The 20,993-nt window shown below is 37.4% G+C and overlaps 3 protein-coding genes across 4 annotated transcripts in view; 1 reads left to right on the top strand and 2 right to left on the bottom strand.

Annotated features, from left to right (window-relative positions):
• Positions 1-20,993, bottom strand: part of LOC123316452 (monocyte to macrophage differentiation factor) — a 245,539-nt gene that overhangs the window by 158,519 nt on the left and 66,027 nt on the right. The window lies entirely within an intron of this gene.
• The window catches only part of LOC123316450, a 29,196-nt gene that overhangs the window by 1,772 nt on the left and 6,431 nt on the right, over positions 1-20,993 (bottom strand). Inside the window, exons 1-3 of one of the 2 annotated variants that reach the window (XM_044902512.1) lie at positions 494-932; positions 286-375; positions 36-149 (exon numbers count right to left, since the gene is read on the bottom strand). In XM_044902512.1, the coding sequence (XP_044758447.1) occupies positions 36-149; positions 286-375; positions 494-743 (454 nt within the window). In that variant the 5' untranslated portion in view covers positions 744-932. Of the gene's footprint in view, positions 1-35; positions 150-285; positions 376-493; positions 933-20,993 lie in introns of those variants that run through there. The other variant, XM_044902513.1, reaches the window with a different exon arrangement.
• Positions 2,011-4,991, top strand: LOC123317654. Its single transcript, XM_044904260.1, has 5 exons — positions 2,011-2,549; positions 2,670-3,152; positions 3,252-3,431; positions 3,530-3,804; positions 4,873-4,991. The coding sequence occupies exons 1-5, from the start codon at positions 2,011-2,013 to the stop codon at positions 4,989-4,991; spliced, it is 1,596 nt and encodes a 531-aa protein (XP_044760195.1).

Genomic DNA, 20,993 nt, shown 5'->3' with positions numbered 1-20,993 from the left:
TAATAGTTATGAAAATTATTGTTTCAAATACTCACAGTCCTGTGCTGTTTTTTCCATAACACTTTGAAATCCTCCAGACTGTCGTTTTTGGATTTTGCATTTGGATGTGGATGGTTTGTTCATATAATAATCAAGAACGCTTGAAAAACCTAGAAAAAAGAATATGATACCTTTATAAGAAATGTAACATATACAAATATTTATATTGTTATTGATCTGAAGGATATGGCACGATATTCCTAAAAATGATAATGATGTTTCTCATTATTAGTATTAATTACTTACTTTCTTGAGTTGACTCTGCAACATACTGCACTCCTTGGGTAATTTGTTCAATTGGTGGTTGAATCATGGAATCAGAATCATCGGTATTACCTTGAAAAGAGTAATTATAAATAATAAAATTTTTGTATTTACGTGGGTGAATTGGAGAAATGAATATATCAAACTGAAATATGTAATCCAAATGATTGTTTTTTATTAACACACTTACCTGACACACCAAGAGTAGGTACCGCATCAATTGTAAGACCTCTTCGTCCTCCAACTTTGAAATGCTCCTCGAAATGAGCATCACATACGTAATATCTGTTGTATATTTGGTCCACAGATAAATCTTGGTAATCTTTTGGCTTGATCAATGCAACCCACTTTTTAAAGAGAGCTGGCTTAGTTTTCGGAAAGCGATGTCTCTTGCTAAACATATCCTCACATCCAAATACGCAACAAGTTTTCAGAACCATTGTTTTGGAAAATATATGCTGAATTGTCCTAACAAGAGTTCTTTCACTAATTACACGATTTCTTCGACGAAACTCTTCGTTCGAAAGTGTGATTTTCAGTTGATTTTTTGATAATTTTGCTTCAATTTAATCTCACTTCAAAATAGACCGAATTCAAAATTAATTTCATACAATAGTGACATTGATATTTGACAAATTAATTTCTGTAATCTGTGATTTTATCATTTAAACATTTGAATAAAGAATTATTCGAAGGTTTAAACGATCAACAGAGTCATCTATAGATCAAACATTGTAATATTTGCGTCTACAGAGTCATCTTATCGATGCGATTAGAACTAAATATGCGATTTGTAGTGGGGGTGAGAGAGTGTCACGACCCTGGCGCTACCTACACTGGTAAAAACGAAAGTGGTCCGATATCCCCACGAAATTAAAAACAATATCGAATCAGTGAATCAACCAGATTTTTAGAAATCTTAACCAAAGATTACAGATATAACTGTACCTCAAATCTTGGGCGAACCTCAACACCAGATTGGCAAAAGCAAGATGCAGAAGAAAATTCCTACTCAGATGCCGATCAACTGGTGTCATTCCAAGACACATCGAGCAGAACATTAAATGTATTAATAATTTGATAGGCGACAACGCAGGGGACAACAGAAGAGCTCTCGCACTGAGCAATAAGATGGGTTTCTACGATGAGATGAAGAACACCTATGGATAGGTAACTGTTAGAGACCTCAAATCTTGGGCGAACCTCAACACCAGATTGGCAAAAGCAAGATGCAGAAGAAATTTCCTACTCAGATGCCGATCAACTGGCGTCATTCCAAGACACATCAAGCAGAACATTTAATGTATTAATAATTTGATAGGTGACAACGCAGGGGACAACAGAAGAGCTCTCGCACTGAGCAATAAGGTGTCTTCTACTCTGCTCAATCTTGAAATATCAGTCACTATAAAAAAGATCAACTCGCTGCATGCAGGCATTAAGCACATCCGTGAAAGATTGATACTTGTTCTTCCTATACGTGTCATATCTATTTTTGAACAGACTCAGTCTAGATCCTCGGATAGGGTCACTGTCTCTTCCACTAACGTTCTCAAACGCAAGTTCGATTCCTTGATTGAAAAGTTCATCTCTGATTGAAACGTTAAAGATTCGTGGTTTGCCAATTTAACAGATCATGTTTTCCTACGGGATATTAAACATTTACTTAGTCTTGGTTCCAAATTTGCCCATTCTGTTCCCTCTAATATGTTGTCAATTAAATCTTTATTGGCTGACTCCGAGTATCTTGTGAGGTTGGCTCCACAGGAATCGCAGGACTTACTCAGGGCCAAATCAACCAATACCATCACCAATTTCGTCCATCCGGCTTGGAAGAAGAATAACCCACAATACGGACTCTTTTGCAAGACGAAAAGGTTCCTGAGGGACAATGATGACATCGTCATAACGATGGCAGATAAGGGCAATGTCACGATGGCCATCACAAAACAACAATATGAAGAGAAGCTCTTGAATATCATCGAGGACACCAACGTTTACAAGAAATTAAACTCAGACCCCACATCGAAGTATCAGACAAAGAACAACAACCTTGTCAAGGATCTCAAAGACCAAGCATACATCGGTGCCACCACGGCGAGACAATTGAATAACTACAAAGGCATTTCCCCCACTATCTACGGTCTACCAAAGATCCATAAAGAGGGAACTCCTCTCAGACCTATCGTCTCCACCATTAAATCTCCAACAAGTGAACTCAGCAAGTTTGTTGCCGACATCCTCAAGTAAGCTCTCAAGGACGACTTCCACTCTTGGGCAGTCAAGGATTCTTTCGATTTTGCAGAAAGGGTTAATAACATACAGATTCCTCCAGACCATGAGATCCTTTCATTGGGTGTGATCAGTCTTTTCACCAATATTTCTTGGGAGTTGACGGAGAAGATAATAGTGGACAATTGGAGTAAGATTGAGGCTGTCACGAATATTCCTAGGCCTGAATTTATTAACCTATTGAAGTTCCTGTTCGATTCCAACTATTTCAAATACAAAGGTGAATTTTACTCTCAAATCTTCGGGTGCCCGATGGGCAGCATCCTTAGCCCAACTTTGGCAGCTCTGGTGATGACGGTGTTGATCGGATATTGCCTTGGCAAACTATCTTTCATTCCAGCATTCTTGTTCCAGTATGTTGATGACATTATATTGGCCATTCCTCCAAATATTAAAGAAGAACTCCTAAGGATTTTCAACTCCTTCAACCCACACATCCAATTTACCATAGAGGAGGAGAAAGACAGATTTGTCCCATTCCTAGACACCAAAGTGATACGTTCAGAGGACAACACAGTCAAGCTGGATTGGTACAGAAAACCGACCAGCTCAGGAAGGTATGTCCACTTCAATTCAAGCCATGATTGGCAAATGAAGATCAACGTCGGAAACAACCTAAAGAACAGAATAATAGGCTTAACTCACATGGATTTCAGACAGAGTGCTCTGAAGAAACTATATGACATCCTGAAAGATAATGGATACCCCCATGGCCTGCTGAAGAAGTTGATATTCTCGACGTCCAATCGACGGATTTCACCTGATCCTCCTGAACATCCTCCTGTTACACTGCCTGAACAAAGACAGGACAGGACGCTCCCCACGAGAGCTCACATGTCAGCCAAATAAAGTTTGCATCTTTGCCATCCTTACCTGGCTTGACCAATAAACTGGTTCACATTTTTTCCTCTATTAATAACGTAAAAATTGCCAGATATAACGTTTTCCTCAATAAATTTCTCTTCACCAATCTCAAAGACAGAGCGGACGTTCTCTCTAACTCTGATTGTGTCTACTCGGTGAGATGTTTGGACTGTGATGGGGTCTACATCGGACAAACCTCCCAATCCCTAAAAAGAAGATTCGCGGTTCATAAAAGCGACGTCAGACTACACCCTGACAGATGTGCCCTTGCTTTGCATGCTGCGAGAGCTGGTCACGTTTTCGATTTCGACAATCCGAAGATACTGTATTCTGGCTCAAATAACAGTAAGCGGGTTTTTTTTAGAAATGTGCTATATTAATAAGCAATCAAATTCTGTCAATAAGCGTACCGACATTAAGGGTCTTAGCAACATTTATAATTATATGCTCGCTTTGGATTCCAAAAGCGATATCTCTCCTCAACTTTCACAAACTGTATAATGTCATCCCATAAAATATGAGGATAGTAATTGTTTTCACTTTCGCTTTGGATTCCGGGGGCGACATCTCTATTCCAAAATTCACAACCTATTTCATTTTTAAAGAAAAAGATTTGACAGATTGTCATAGTTCTCTGTGGTTTGAGGATCTGTCTGTCCTCTATGTCAACTTTTGGCGCCAATGTGCGTGTGTGTTGTTACTTAAAGAATATTCATGTAGAGTTGTTTAACTGTTTCCTTCAGGGAACTCACGTTTCTCTTGATATAATGTGGTTTTCTTCCTTCCAATAATTTATGATTGGTTGGATACATGCTGATTGTGTCTTTGCCTTTCTTTCCACAACTAGTCAAACGTAAGTTTTTGTCTTACTATTTCGTTTAGTCTGTTAGATTTTGGAGGTTTATATTAACTTTTTTAGCATCCTGATGAAGGACCTAAACAAGTGTCCGAAATATAGATGTACATGACAAATGGTTGTTTGATTTAAATATAATATAACTTTATTACCCAACAGGAGTACTCCCAATTACAGGGTAAAATAAAAAACATATTTAACAAAATGAGAAAATTCGCAACCTCAAAAATGATATAATATACATGTACAGAGAATTCCCCACAATGTACCAACCAAAGAATGAACAAAAAAAAAAACAAGAAAAATAATGATAACACTTGACCATAACAATCAAGGAAACATATTCAAGCTCAGGTCATTTGCACTTTTACACGCACGATAAATTGGTGCACGAATCAACAAGTTAGTGCGAGGTGTCGGTAAACGAATGACAGGAGCAGATCTAGAGGTCAACCTTGGAACGTTAACATTCACCTTGGACAGCAGAAATGAAGAGTCGAGAGCACCGGTCAGCAACTTTCGAGCAAATTTTGCACAATGATTTTCGTGTCTTTCAGCCAATGATGATATTCTCATCTCTCTCATGACGGAGGAAAGGTCGAGCAGGGTATACACCAGTTTGTCGGAAAGCAGCGTACTTGAAAAACCTCCTATGTACACGCTCACGCAGATTTAAGTGACAATCATACGTAGGAAACCAAATGATGCTACCATACTCTTGTTGAAATAATATGTAAATTTGAGTTGAATGATACTTCTGTATGAAAGTCTCATGTTCTATGTTCTATATTTTGTCAAGGAGAATGTATTTAGAGATTTTGAAAAGTGTGTATGTGTCGAGTTAGTCAAAAAAAAAAAGAAATATAATAAAGTCAGACTTGTTGAACAGAAATTCTTTTTTTACCAAAAATAGAAGACTTTAACAGGTTATGCGCCCAGAATACGCAGTTTAATCGGTAAAAAGACTGTTCAAGAGAATTGTGTGGAGTGACGCCATCTTAGCATTATGGAGCTGGCAAAACACATAAAACCCCTTTCTAGCGAGGCGGATTGGTCAATTTGGAAACATAAATTACGCGACATGTTGGATTATCACGAAGGAGCCTTAGATGTAATTGATGGCAAGTTGGTGAAACCTGAACCCTTAAGAAATGACGCTTCGGAAAGTAATATCAAGAAACACAGGCAGGCCAGTGAGTTATTTCGTAAGGCAAATAGCTACGCAAAGTCAATGATTTCGAGTTCAGTAACTGATGCGGTTTACCAGAAAATAATGGATAAGCAAACAGCGCGTGAAGCATGGGAAGCATTGAAGTTAAATTTTGAAGCATCTTCTAAAGATCAACTTTTCAAAGTGTGCACGGATTTTTTCGCATTCAGTTGGGTTATTGGAGAGGATGTCTCAACACACATCGCAAAATTAAGAAATTTATGGAATGAACTCAACAATGGTTTGAAAGCAAAGAATGAAAATATTTTACCAGACCTAATTCTTGTGTGTAAAGTTTTGAAAATCTTGCCTGACGAATTTGAGAACTTCAAGTCAAGTTGGATGTTGTTGTCGAAAAACGAAGAGAGAACTTTCGACGAGTTAGTAACTCAACTGTGCATGTATGAAAGAAATTTCAGAAAGACCACAGACAGTGGAAGTGGAGAAGCATTGTTTGCTAAAATCGATAAAACGAAGAAGTATCAAGGTTTCAAGAAGTCGAAAGCAAATGACACATGCAACTACTGCAAAAAGAAGGGACATTGGGTAAATAAATGTAAAAGGTGGATTGCTGATGGAAGACCATCGCGGACTAAGGACTCTCCACAGGGCAATACTCTGGAAACCAATGTGGCCCTGTGTGCTAGCGGTGAAGATGAGACTGGTACATCAGTATGGTGGATTGACAATGGAGCCACAAAGCATGTGACGAATTGTCCAGACCAGTTTGTTGATTTTCACAAGTTTCGAAGTCCCTGCGTCATAAGGGCTGCTGGAAAAGAAACTCTTGAGGCAATTGGGAAAGGAACTATAGAGATATCATCCTTTACTGAAGATTGTAAACTAAAGATGACCTTGAATGAAGTATGGTATGTTCCAAAAATATCTAAAAATTTATTTTCTGTATTAGCTGCTCAAGACAGAAACAAAAATAGCAGATTCTACTCGACTTCAACTAAGTGTTCGCTGGAGGTTAATGGAAAGGTAGTACTATGTGGACATCGTGAAAAGGGTGGAACTTTATATAAAGCAGCAGTCGAACCGATAATTCCTGATAAAATAGAGAGAGTCAACATAGTCGAAGCAGAAAATTCCACACTTCAGCTGTATCACGAGAGGTGGGGACACCAAGACAAGCGACACGTAAGAGAGATACTGAAGAGAGAGTTAGGTATTACTGTTAAGATGGTAAGAGATATTTGTGAACCCTGTATTTTTGGTAAAGCACATCGTTTACCTTTTGGTACTAGAATAAAAGCAACGAAACCTGGGGAACTGTTTTCCACTGATGTTGTAGGTCCATTTTGCGAATCTTTTAACAAAAAAAGGTTTCTAGTTGTATTTAAGGATAGCTACACGAAGTTTCGTTATGGTTTTGTAATTAAGCAGAAATCAGATGTTAAGATTGTGTTGAAACAGTTTTTAGCTCACGCAAAAACACTTGGACACAAAATCCAAGAGCTACTCAGTGACAATGGAGGAGAATTCGATTGTGAAACTGTCAAGGAGATCCTGGCTGAGAATGGAATTGTGCAGAGATTGACAGCACCATACACGCCAGAACAAAATGGAGGCAGTGAGAGAGAAAATCGAACAATTGTTGAAATGGCAAGGACTTTCAAGTACTCGAATAGTGAAGTAGAATTTCCAGATTCAATATGGGCAGAGCTTGTGATGTCAGCTATTTACATATTGAATAGAACAGGAAAATCGTCAGAAGACGGATTCACCCCGTTTGAGTTATGGTTCAAGAAGAAACCAAGAATTAAACATCTGCGTGTAATTGGTTCATCTTGCTACGTTCACATACCAGCTGAAAAAAGGAAGAAAATGGACAAAAAGGCAGAAAAAGGATATCTTGTAGGATATGACGGAGATGAGCGTTATAGAGTCTACATTCCAAGCAACAACAAGGTAATTTTATCAAGAGATGTTCAATTCCAAGAGAGACTCAAAGAATGTGAAGAGCTAGTCAAGCTACCGTTGGAAGATAGAATTCAGGACCAGTTTGAAGAGAAAGAAAATAATTGGGAAGTACATTCTGAGGAAGAAGATGATGATGATCAACTTGAGAACACTGAAGAAAAGTTAACATTGGAAAGAAACTTGAGGGATCGGTCATCTTTGCAAAAACCAAGACATCTTGAAGATTACACAATGTTGATAGAGGAGTTCGCAAACCAAGTTACAGGTGATCCGGAGACCTATGAAGATGCCTTGCATAGCGACGATTCAGCAGAGTGGAAGAAAGCCATGGATCGTGAAATGTCCTCCCTGAAGGAGAATCAGACCTGGATTTTAACAGAACTATCACCAGGTGCGAAGGCCATTCCATGCAAGTGGGTATTCCGACTGAAGAAAAATCCTGACGGCAGTATAAATAAGTACAAAGGTAGATTGGTCGTCAAGGGGTTCAGCCAACGTCATGGAATTGACTACAGCGAAACTTTTAGTCCTGTGGCAAAGATGAGTACAATTCGTTCAATTCTTAGCAGTGCAGCTAGTGAGAAAATGAATTTGAAACAATTTGACGTATCAACAGCATTTCTTTATGGAGAGCTAGAAGAAATAGTATACATGAGACAACCACAAGGGTATGAGGACGGAACCAACAAGGTATGCCAACTGAAGAGAAGTCTCTACGGCCTGAAGCAAGCACCTAGATGTTGGAATAAACGTCTTGGAGGTTTTCTAGAACGACATGAATTTAAGGCCAGTGATGCTGATCCATGTTTATATATTAGAGAAAGGGATGGGAGAAAGCTCATCCTCGTGATTTATGTGGACGATGGTATTCTTGCTTCAACAGACTCACGAGATTTGGACATTTTTATTGGAGAGTTGGAATCAGAGTTCAAAATTATATCAAAGAATGCTGATTATTTTTTAGGGCTTGAAATTGAACAAACGGAGAAGTTCATTAAAATAACACAGAAAACCTATGCAATGAATATTCTAGAACGGTTCAATTTTTCAGGGTGTAAGGCAGTTTCGACTCCAATACTCAAGAACACAGAATCTTCCATTTCAGGGAAAGCTGAGAAAGAAATACAATTTCCCTACCGACAAGCAGTTGGAGCCCTAATGTATCTGATGCTTGGAACGAGACCAGATTTGGCGTACAGTGTAGGGTTTATTTCGAGAACACTTGAAAATCCAACTCAAGAAGACGTAACCCGAGTCAAGAGAGTTTTCCGTTACATTGCAGGGACCTTAGATCTAGGAATAGTCTATCAGAGCAATCCAGAAAAATGTTTTTTAGATGTTTACAGTGATGCAGATTTCGGAGGGTGCAGGACAACGGGTCGATCAACCTCAGGAGTCGTCGTTAGATACTCTGGTGGAGCTATTTCCTGGATGAGTCAACGACAGGCAGTAGTCGCCACCTCAACAACGGAAGCTGAGATCATCGCAGCCAACGAGGGTGCAAAAGAAGCGATTTGGCTGAGTAGACTCTTCAAAGCGATAACGAAACTGAACCATGTTCCAATAATTCAAGTGGACAATTCGGCGGCAGTGAGACTAGCTCAGAATCCAGAGTTTCATCGTAGAACCAAACATATTTCCATTAAACACTTTTTCATCAGAGAAAAAGTAACGGAGGGAAAATTGGTTATCCAGCAGATATCTACAGAGCATCAAGTTGCAGATATCATGACGAAGCCGTTGCAAAAAGAACGTTTGAAGATGTTATGTGCGAAGATGGGACTTATGTGAGAAGGGACAATGGACAACATTAAGAATGCCACATTATTTACCTCTTTATCTCACATATATCTGTTTTATTCAACTGTAATTTACAAGGGAAAGTGTTGAAATAATATGTAAATTTGAGTTGAATGATACTTCTGTATGAAAGTCTCATGTTCTATGTTCTATATTTTGTCAAGGAGAATGTATTTAGAGATTTTGAAAAGTGTGTATGTGTCGAGTTAGTCAAAAAAAAAAAGAAATATAATAAAGTCAGACTTGTTGAACAGAAATTCTTTTTTTACCAAAAATAGAAGACTTTAACAACTCTAGCTTGCTTATAACCAGAGTTAAATAAAGTTTTCTAAATAACTCTATGTCATCAAATTCTTTAGAGCATCTAAAGACAAAACCCAGCGTTCTACAAGCATAGGCGCACAGCTCATTAATATGAGGAATGAAGCTCAACGAACTGCCAAATAATACACCAAGATCGCGTATTTGATCTACACGTGCAAGAAAGTGGTCCCCAATGAAGTAATTGGCAACCAAGGGGTGGAGTCTCCTAGTGTAGGACATCTGGAAGCTTTTCTGGAAATTCAATTTTAGCCCATTCCTCTCACACCAATCCCAGACAATCTGCAAACTGAACTTCAGCATCCTCAGATCATCCACACCACATATTCTCAGGAACAACTTTAAATCATCAGCATACGCCAAAGCCATGCATCCGAGGAAATTTAACAGATCATTTAAAAATATCACAAATAGTAGAGGGCCAAGATTGGATCCCTGAGGAACCCCAGCTTCCAGTTCATATTCAAAGGACCGAAAACCATTATAAAAAACATAGTTGTATCTTCCCTTCAAGTAGGATCCAATCAACCTCACGTAAGCAGGACAAAAACCGAACGAAAACAGTTTTCTGAGAAGTACATCAAAATCCACCGAATCAAACGCCCTTGAAAAATCAGTATAAATCACATCTACTTGACCACCATCATCTACAGTCTTTGTAATATACTGTGATAAGGTGGCCAGATTTGTGATAGTCGATCCACCTCGCACAAAACCATGCTGACCCTCAGCCAGGTGGGACTGTACACCCTGACGCATACTTCTATACAATACCTCCTCGTTTACCTTGGCGAGATTGGAGAGGATCGATATCGGCCTCTAGTTTTTGATCTCGCATTTGTCATTCTTTTTGAAGACCGGGACTACTCGAGCTCTTTACCATAAGCTTGGGAATGTCGATGTTTGTATACTCATCGAAATGAGGAGATGAACAGGACAAGCGAGAGCAGAGGCGCACTCCCTGACCAACAATGCAGGAATCTGACCATCGCCAGTAGTTAGTTTATTAGGAACTTTTTTCATAATAGATTCAATTTCTTCCTCCGAAATTTTAGGTAAGACACAGGGAGAAGAATGATCAAAATCAAATGAGTTTTCAGTCGTGGAGACATGTATCCCTCCTAGACTTGAGAAATGAAATGCAAATGAATCAACTATAGCTTTAGGATCCTTATACGTGCTGTCATCATCCCGAATTACCCCTGGTATCCGAGTGGTCTTCCTTTTCCTGTTTATGTGTCTCCAAAAAGATGCTGGATCAGATCTGATATTCTGCACGCCAGCCAAATAATCATCATACTCCAAAGAAACTTCAGACTTGACCCTCGCTCTTAAACGCTTGAAGTCGTCATAGTGTCTTCTGTCTCCCGTGGAATGCCATTTGGTATGGTAATAATTTTTCAGACGGATTAGTCTTCTAGTACCAGCACTGAACCAAACAGGACATCTTCCCGCCATTGAAGGCTCTGACCTAGTAGGAATGTGCTCACGAAAAGAACAAAAAAGCTTATCATAAAAAAATTCCAAGGCCAGATTGACAACATTGAACATCTCCAAAACACTCCAATCATAGCGGCAGATAGAATTATTCAAAGCAGAGAATTCTGCTCTTCTGAAATCGAAAGAAAACTATCTCGACCCCCTGGGAAAATTCACCAGACGGACATGCAAGGATTGACTCAAATCAATACTCAATGCTGGATGATATGGATCCTCCGAAACAAAAGGCATCTCACAGTGAGAAACCATTACATCAGGATCTCCATCAACCATAACCAGATCCAATAGTCTCTCATCCCTATTCAACACAGCATTAAGCTGTTTCATACCCACAAGGTCACAGAAATTCTGTAGCAGCATAGACTTCTGACAAGAAGAGGCACCAGAAAACCCAGGAACGTTAAAATCACCAACAACGATAACTGTCCCACCCTGAAGTTTAATCTCAAGAGCAGTCACCATCGTTTCCAGCTGAAAAAGTGAGACATCCGGAGGCACATACAAAACACAAATTAAAAATCTAATGGGCAAAATACACCGAACCAAAATGATATCGACCAATGGAATGAGATCCCCTATAAATTCAACATCCAAAATCTCATAAACCAAATCATCAGAGAATGCAGCAAGCACACCACCACCTCTAGATCTACCAATCACATCAAACTGTCTGTCTGAACGCACTACACTGTAACCAGGAGGGACCAGCTCTGCATCAAAAACTGACTCACTTAACCATGTTTCACTAATACAAATAATATCAAATGAATAATCACAAACAGATTTCATAAATTTAGTCAATTTAGTATTGAGCCCCCTCGCGTTCTGATAGTACACGGAAACACCCACCGTTGAAGCACAAGTATCATCTACTGAAGATGTAGTAACCCCATTGGGACATCTCAGTTTTCCGACACCAAACTTACTATGGTGGGAACCCCATTTATATGCTTTATTGTGAGCTGTGTCTCACCAGCAGCCAAACGACCTCAGTCTTCACAGCCCTGAACACGGCCATCTGATGCGGCGTCCTATCCGGGGAAATTGACAGGTTGGGAAACTTAGACTTGAGTTTCCTGAAATTGCGTAAGATCCGAGGAACCCATTCCGGTGACGATAAACGAACCTTTATGGGACGGGAACGCAATTCTCTGGTGCCATCAAATTTACCCAGCCTGATAGGTACCACTGTTTGCTCAGGTATATTACACTCCCTCAACAACTCGCTTACAAGAACTGTGTCCTCTCTCATTTGATCCTTTTTGGTACTGCCATTCTCAGCTCTGCCGTGTATTATAAAATTGCTGGAACGCTTATTTCTTTCAAGCAACTCGCTCATCATCCTCTCCTCAGCCAGCAATGGTCCAGGACTCAACCGATTACCAGCCGTACTCCCCGTTCTCAGCTCCGTCATTTCACGAACTTCCTCCCTGAGATCACTAATGAGCTTCAATATCTTCGGAATCTGCTGAAGACCTTTCTCACATTCCGCACATAAGTATTTCACCCTTCTCCTGGTATTGGGTCGAGAATCGAAACATTTTAGTTCAGCAGGCGAAAGTTCAGAGCACTGTGCATGGACAGGCCTATTGCAGCCATCACATATCACAACCCTATCAGTTCCCTCCTTTACAGTAACATTACATTTAATACAAGACATAGTAGGCATCAGAAACACCTAAAAACGGATTGGTGTAAATATGGGAAAACAAACAAGGGTCACTTTTCACAACGGCCGGGCCGATAGCCGATGACTTTCAAACAAACAATAGGGCCGCAGGAAAAACAAAAAAAAATGTTAAGGATAGGATACACCAATAAAATTACAGAAATATCCAAGAAATCTAATTCTCGAATGCACCCCGTATATGCGAAGCTGATAAGAAGTGCTATCATCTACATATGAGGCTAGATAACAGATAAGTACCGATAATCACACACGATTCCAGAATAAAATCTCAAATTCGCAAATGAAAAAAATTATCGAAACAAGCATCAATCGAAAAATTTTTCTCTTCAAGAGAAGCCAGCTACAGTTTACTTGCCACCCATATGAGAAAAAATCTCATCCGGAACAAACCCCGAGCACACAATCACAAAAGATAGGAACAATCAAAACACAACTTCTCTCTTCGGCGAATATGTGTAATAAGTGATTTGTCTACATAGCCCCTTTATGCCGAGTACCCAATAATTAAGTAGATTAGAAAATACAGCAATACTCTTTGTATACATAATTACAGATGGGTTTCTACGATGAGATGAAGAACACCTATGGAGAGGTAACTGTAAGAGACCTCAAATCTTGGGCGAACCTCAACACCAGATTGGCAAAAGCAAGATGCAGAAGAAACTTCCTACTCAGATGCCGATCAACTGGCGTCATTCCAAGACACATCAAGCAGAACATTAAATGTGAATAATTTGATAGGCGACTATTCGATCTTGTGATATTTTTCACTCGATCTACTTGTGAATTGAGTTGAATAAAAAACACTGAATAACCTTATATCTATATTGGTTGAATTTGGTTACATGAATGATGTCAGTGAATAGAGTTCTTATTCTAGAATGACGCTGTGTGGTACTGATACGGCCCCTATATTCGTGGACAGTACGGAATGTATATGCGCATGGTACATATGAGTTAAGATTTGAATGTAAACAATACATGCCGCCCCCCTTGAAAGGGTTGGCTTTCAACAATATAATGATAGCTGACTTATTGTTCTAAGAGTTTATTGGTAGAACACAAATCTTCGACACTGGTCTTTTAAAGACTCCATTAGCGGTTTTCACATTCACAACACGCACTATTCCGTCTTTGCCGGGAAACACATCGATGATACGGCCCATTTTCCAGCATAAGGGAGCTGTGTTGTCGTCTTTGAGTAGCACCAAAATGCCTGTTTCCAGATTGGGAGTAGATTGTCGCCATTTCATTCTTTCTTGGAGATGGTTCAAGTATTCATGTGACCATCTTTGCCAAAAATGTTGCATTTGTTTCTTGAAATGAGACAAGCGGTTGCTTGCCACATGTCTGACGTCATCTTGAGGTAAAGTGGTCAATGGTTCGCCAATAAGGAAATGACCAGGAGTTAGAGGTGAAAGATCATTAGGATCATTAGACATTGGGGATAAGGGTCGGGAGTTGAGGACTGCCTCAACCTGAGTTATTACAGTGTATAGACCCTCAAAAGTCAAATGAGAATTACCAACAATTCTTTTTAGATGAAATTTTGTTGATTTTACGCATGCTTCCCACAAACCTCCGAAATTAGGAGCATGTGGTGGAGAGAAGTGCCAATTTATTTGATTCAAATTGAGAAAGTCATTGAACTGGCTATTGTTCTCGAGGTTAGATAAAACAATTTTCAATTCACGTTCAGTACCTACAAAATTAGTTCCATTATCACTATAAATGTCGGTGCAAACACCCCTTCTCGACACAAATCTGGTTCAGCATTTAAGAAATGACTCTGACGAGAGATCTTCAGACAGTTCGAGATGAGCTGCTTTCGTGACGAAGCAAACGAAAATGCATAAATAGCATTTGATAATTTTTCTATTTTTCGTTCTTCCATCTTTAATGTGAAAAGGACCTGCAAAATCTATGCCTGTTGTTGCCTGTTGCCTGTTGTTGCAAATGGGCGTTGTGGTTTTAAACGTGAATTTGGGATATCTCCCATTTGATATCGACTTTCTATTGGTTTTGATCTGAAGCAAGTTACACACCTGCGTAAAACTCCTCGAACAGCGCTACGTCCGTTGATTAGCCAAAATTTTGATCTAACAGCTGCAAGAGTAGCTTGAGCACCTGCATGTAGATGCCTCAAATGCTCATGCCATATTACCAATTTAGTGTAATTGCAATGATGAGGTAATAGAATTGGATGCTTTTGGTTGTAAGTGAGGTTGGAATGTTTGAGTCTTCCTCCCACCCTGATCAAACCATTTTTGTCCACGAATGGATTCAAAGATACAATTTTACTATTTGGGGATATCTGTTTGTATTTTTCTAGAGATACAAACTCTGAAGGAAATGCGTTCCTTTGAACAAGTTTACATATCGTATTAAGAGAACTATCGATTTCAGATTTTGATAGTTTACCTGCAAAACGATTTTCAGGAATTGAGATTTTTGAGTTATTTATAAACCGTAGGCAAAAGGCTATAACTCTGTGGAGTTTTGTGAGTGAAGAAAACCGATCAATGATACTGATATCTTGAGAGTCTGTCATTATGATTAGAGTAAGATCAGTTTTTTTGATTTCAGGAATTTCCGATCGGTTTTGGGCCAGAAAGATTTTTCTCGGGATAACCAAACAGGACCGTTCCACCATAATTTGCATTCTATTAATTCCTTTGGATTAATGCCTCGTGATACAATATCTGCTGGATTTGATTCTGAGGGAACGTGACCCCACTGATTTTTATTTGAAAACTGCTGTATTTCAGTTACTCGATTCGCTACAAACGTTTTGAGTTGATGTGGTTCAGTATTTATCCAAGCTAATGCAATACTGGAATCACTCCAATAATAGAATAGAATAGAAAAGAATAGAAATAATGAGTTTATTCAAATATTCCAATGATTGTTTGAACTCTAGAAAAAACTGTGAGTTATTTATAATAACTGTTTACAGTTGTTTAAAATAAATTTCACTCTAACTAAAACAAATTTATAAAATACTAAAATAAAGATCTTGTTCTGTCCCCTTTCCTCGTCACGCCGTTGTATACATATATTTCGTCTTCATCGGGTTCACAGTCACGTTCGGGAATATCTGTCACAATCGGGTTATTTTCCTTTTTCTTAGTTCATATTTAATTTTTTTTTTATTATTATATATAGTTATTCTTTATGTTGAATTGATTATTTTATGTATCATGGATCTATCTTCTGAAGTCAACCAGTTCTTTATTTCCTTCTTGAATTTCTTTATGTTTCTTAGCTCTCTTATTTCCGTAGGCACATTTGGGTACAATCTAGAAGCTAGGTATGTGCAGCTTCTCTGTTCTATTCTTTTTTCTGCCCTCTGTCTTTTATAGTTGACGTTTCTTGTTCTGTTCAGGTAGTTGTGCTCTCTGATGACTAATTTTATCTTCCTCTGTTTGATATTTATTATAATTTTATTTGCATAGATTTGCCTTATATCTAATGCTTTTGATAGTTCGTAAATCTGTCTTCTAGGGAATGTAAACTTCTTTCCATAAATTATTTTCAAAATATATTTTTGCAAGACATCTATGCTTCTTTTATGACAATCCAAGACACCTCCCCATCCTATGATTCCATATGAGAGTCGTGATTGCACAAGTGCGTCATAAAGTATTTGGACTATTTGGAGATGTCTTGTGGATTGGATATCTTTTCGTATTAATCTGAATCTGTATGCAATTCCTCTTAGCTTTCTAGTCAAATAATTCATATGTTGATCCCACTTCAAATGTTGGTCTATATAAACACCAAGATATTTCGTTGAATTAGTATTCACTATTTCCAACCTATCGTCGACTCGAAGGGTGCCAAAATTTGGAAGTCCAACTTTATTAGATGAAAAGGTTAGATATTGGGTCTTCTGTTGGTTTAAGGTGAGTTTACTTTGTTCGAACCATTTCTTTAGCATCCTGAAATCTTTTATTGTTTTCTGTTTCAGATTTTCCCAAGATGTATCTTCGTACATTACTATCATATCGTCGGCAAAACTTATAATTTCTCCAGCAGATTTTTGTTGAAATATATCATTCAGATAAATCAGGAAAAAGAGAGGCCCGAGTAATGTTCCTTGCGGAGCCCCATATTTAGGTATCTTTGTTCTACTAAATTTCCCATTTATTCTTGTGATCTGTTTTCTGCCTGAAAGAAAACTGCGGAATAAGGTGTTTATTTTTCCTCTTAAGCCATGATTTGATAGTTTTTCTAATAATTTTTGATGGTCAACAGTATCGAAAGCCTTCGCCAGATCTATCACAACAGCTAGAATTGGAGTATTTTTATCTATGTTTTCATATAATTTTTCAGTCACTAATTTTATAGCATCTTCTGTTGAAACGCCCTGGCGAAACCCAAATTGACTGCTGGAAAGTATATTGTACTTATTCATAAAAGCAACCATTCGAACTTTAATTAACTTTTCAAATATTTTCGCCACATTGGATATAAGAGTAACTGGTCTGTAGTTGTTAACTTGTGTTTTATCTCCGCCTTTGTGTAATGGTTTTATTATCCCTATCTTCAAAATGTCAGGAAAACACGCTTTTTCGAAACAATTGTTGACTAAATAGGTGATAGGTTCTGATATCTCATGTTTCACTTGTTTCAAAACTTCCGAGCGAATTCCATCATGTCCAGTAGATTTTCTGGATTTGAGGCTACTTATAACTTCTTCTACTTCTTCGGAATCTGTGGGAAATAGAAAAAAAGATTCTTGTGAATGAATTTTTTCTTCTTCGAATTTTGCTGGTTCCGTTATTTCGTTGGCGTATCTCTCTCCAATACCGCTAAAATATTCATTGAATATATCGCTTATTTCCTGTTCATCTTCAACTACCCTATTTTCTTCTGTCCTTATGCATGTAATTTGTGTTTCCTTTTTCGAGGAATTTTGCACGTACCTCCACAAGGCTAAAGTTTCGTTCTGATTATCCTCAATACATTTCTCAAAATATTCTTGCTTAGCTCTCAATATTGTTTTACGTAATTGTTTTTTCATTTCCGAATATTTTATTTTGAGTTCTTCATTATTAGGATTCTTTTTTGAATTTGGCATACATATTTTGTTTTTCATTTATTGTTTTTAATATTTTCTGCGTAATCCATTCTTTTTCAATCCTCTGTTTGTTTTTTATACGAATTGTGGTTGTATTTGTCTCTATTAAGTTTTTCAATATATTCAAGAAGTATTCAGTTCCCTCATTGACATCTAAAATTTCATATAAATGCTGCCAATCTTCCAGACTCAGTGCATTCTTCAATTTAAGGTAATTTGTGTATTTTTTTTCGTTCTTTAATATAATACTTTTCCTTTGTATTTTCAGATCTACATTCAACAATATTGGATAATGATTCGTTATCAAATTATGAAGAACAATACCTTTGATGTCCGATTCTCCCCGTTGAAAACCCTTCACGAAAAAATGATCTAGACAAGATTTACTTTCAGGTCGTGTATATTTATTTATATACGATGTGAAGCCAAAGAAGTTCAATATATTTTTGTACTCTTCTACTACATGTTCATTCTCCAATAAATCAATATTTATATCTCCTGTGATAATGTGTTTTTTACAATGTTTTTTATCCTCTAAGTAAAGCGCTAATTTTTGATTGAAATCAGTGATTACATATTTAGGTGACTTATATATTGCAGTTAATCTAATTCTTTCTTTGTTGTTCTGAATATTCAAATCTATAGCTGTTATTTCCCCCAGTTGTATGTTCTCATGTTCAAAATTTATATTTTCCCTCACATAAACGATTGTACCATCATTTCTATTGTATCTACCTTCATTATAGACATGTCGGTATCCATTTAATTTAAATAAATTTATGTCATCTACCACAAATGTTTCCGTCAGTATGATGATATCGAATGATATAGTCATTCCTTCTAGGTATACTTGTAACTCCTCAAAATTCATTTGAATACTTCTTATATTCATCTGTAGGATATCAAACATTTCATTAATCCTCAATTTATTGATTTCATCAACTTTCTCGACGACGATAGTATTATAGTCGTCATTTCGATATTGTCTAATAAAAGGGTCCATTTTGACATTACAAATTCATCCGAATTTCAAAATTTAATTACTCGTTCCAAAAAAATGTAGTAACAACAATTATATCATTTTTTTTAAATTTCAGTTTCTTGTGATTATTTTTTTTTCACTTAATTTTTCTTATTTGATTTTTATATATATATATATTTTATAATTATTTGTTTTATTTCGTAATATTTACTTACTTTCATGGTCTGGCTAGTTTTTTCTCTCTGATGTTGATTTATGCCTTGGGGTCATCCCCACAATCTTTTCTGGTTGGGACCTATTTTTGTTGAAAAATCCTTTTTTATGTGTGGGTATTCGAGGGGTATTGTGGGATTTCCTAGCTTCATTAATTTCTTCTTTTGATGTTATTTCTCTTGTTACTTCTTTCGACGTTGAAGTTGTCGGAATCTCCTCTCTCACATAATCACTTTCCGAATTTATACTCGGTGTATTTGGAGCACTCCTAGTTTTGTTTCGTTCGAGTCCGAATCTCTCTAATTCCTCCAAAAAGTATGATTCTTCACCAATTATTTGTTTATTTCCTTTCAAAAATGATCTCTCTGAATATTTTGTTCTAGCTTCTCGTAAAAATTACTTTAGCTTCTGTAGGTCCTGTCGTTGCTTCAGAGTTAGATCATTCGCAATAGCCACACCTGTACCCTTAAGTTTTTTAACACTTTCAAATATTATTTTCTTACTTTGATAAGAGATGAATTCTATCTTAATTGGGCTATTATCTTCTTTTCCTAATGTGAAATAATCATTTGTCTCCTCCGGTTCGATCTGCACATCCAATATTCGATTAATTTCACTGCAAAGGTACTCTGCTTTCAATGGACAACCTTTATTCAAGCCAAATATGACAATATTATTTTTGTTGCAAAACTGTTCGGTTCTTTCCAGTCTTTCTTTCAAAATTTCTTTCTCTTTTTCTAAAGTCTCGTTTTTATTTTTTAGTTCTTGAATTTCAAACCGCAGTCTTACTTCTGTTGCCGAAATACAATTCTTTACTTCGTCCTTTGAGTTCTCTATTTCGTGCAGTAGATCTGTTAATGTAATATTTTCTTCTCCGTTATTTTGTGGCATCATCAATCTAGTATGTGAGCGTATGGTACTCTTTATTCATTCTTGAATTTAATTCCTTGTTTATCGTATCAATATGTGCCTGGATCTTACCACACATATGGGATCAATGAATGTTCGCTTTCCTTTCTTGAACCAATTTTCACCTTTGTATACGGAAAATTGCCAGAATCTTGAATATTTTGATGGCTTTGATTGTCCCCACTAAATGAAGAATTTTCTTATCTACGTTTCTATATTAGTTTCATAATTTTCACTCAACATAAACACTTGAAAAGTATCAATGAACCTGAGCCCGAGTTTAACACCTTGCGGCACGAGAGATGGTGAGATAAAAAATAAGTGTTATCAATTTTATCAGACATGGCTTGTAGAACCTTTTGAGAGAACTGAATACTCAAAAGAGCCGCGCAGAGTTCGAGTTTAGGTAACGTTATCATTTTAAGAGGTGCGACGCGAGATTTTGCGCAAACTAAATGAACATGAATTTGGTTGAATTGATCAACAGATCGAAGATAACAACAAGTTCCGTAAGCTTTTTCCGAAGCATCTCCGAAGCAGTGCAATTCAATGGAAATAGGATCTGAACAGATTATGTGTCTGGCAACGTTTATTGAGTGTAAATAAAGTATTTGACTAGAGAACTCGATCCATGTAGAATGTAAATTGACTGAGAGACCTTCGTCCCCATAGATTATAGATGGATCACAAGCTATTTTCCAGACTGTTCATTTTTCAAATTATTCCCACTTTGGAGTGGGAATAAAATAAAAAAACCACCAATGAAATGAATTTTCGCTTGTTTTCCCCTCCAGATCGAAGTTTTGTCGTCGTGCTAGATGTTTTCATTACTCCATGATGAGGTTAATAGAATATTGTATTTCGAATTGAATCATTCGACGTATTTATTTTGGTCATGTGTCCGAGTTTCTCGTATTCATTCATGAATGAGCCATATTGTTCCTTCAATTCAGGATTTTTTGAAAGTTTTTTCTCAACGGCATAGAATCGTTTGAGTGCGACGTCGAAAGATTCACCAAGCTGGTTTATGCTTTCCTTTGTAGG

Source organism: Coccinella septempunctata, chromosome 7 (assembly GCF_907165205.1).
Source record: "Coccinella septempunctata chromosome 7, icCocSept1.1, whole genome shotgun sequence".
Classification (NCBI taxonomy): domain Eukaryota; kingdom Metazoa; phylum Arthropoda; class Insecta; order Coleoptera; family Coccinellidae; genus Coccinella; species Coccinella septempunctata.
Note: the sequence above shows the minus strand (reverse complement) of the source record. Positions and strands in the feature narration are given on the sequence as shown.

Bases quoted from the DNA above. Each gene is read 5' to 3' on its own strand.
- LOC123317654 (XM_044904260.1), top strand. From the start codon at position 2,011: ATGTTGTCAATTAAATCTTTATTGGCTGACTCCGAGTATCTTGTGAGG. The intron at 3,153-3,251 runs GTATGTCCACTT...CATGGATTTCAG, and splicing joins AAACCGACCAGCTCAGGAAG to ACAGAGTGCTCTGAAGAAAC. The intron at 3,805-4,872 runs GTAAGCGGGTTT...CGTGTCTTTCAG, and splicing joins GTATTCTGGCTCAAATAACA to CCAATGATGATATTCTCATC.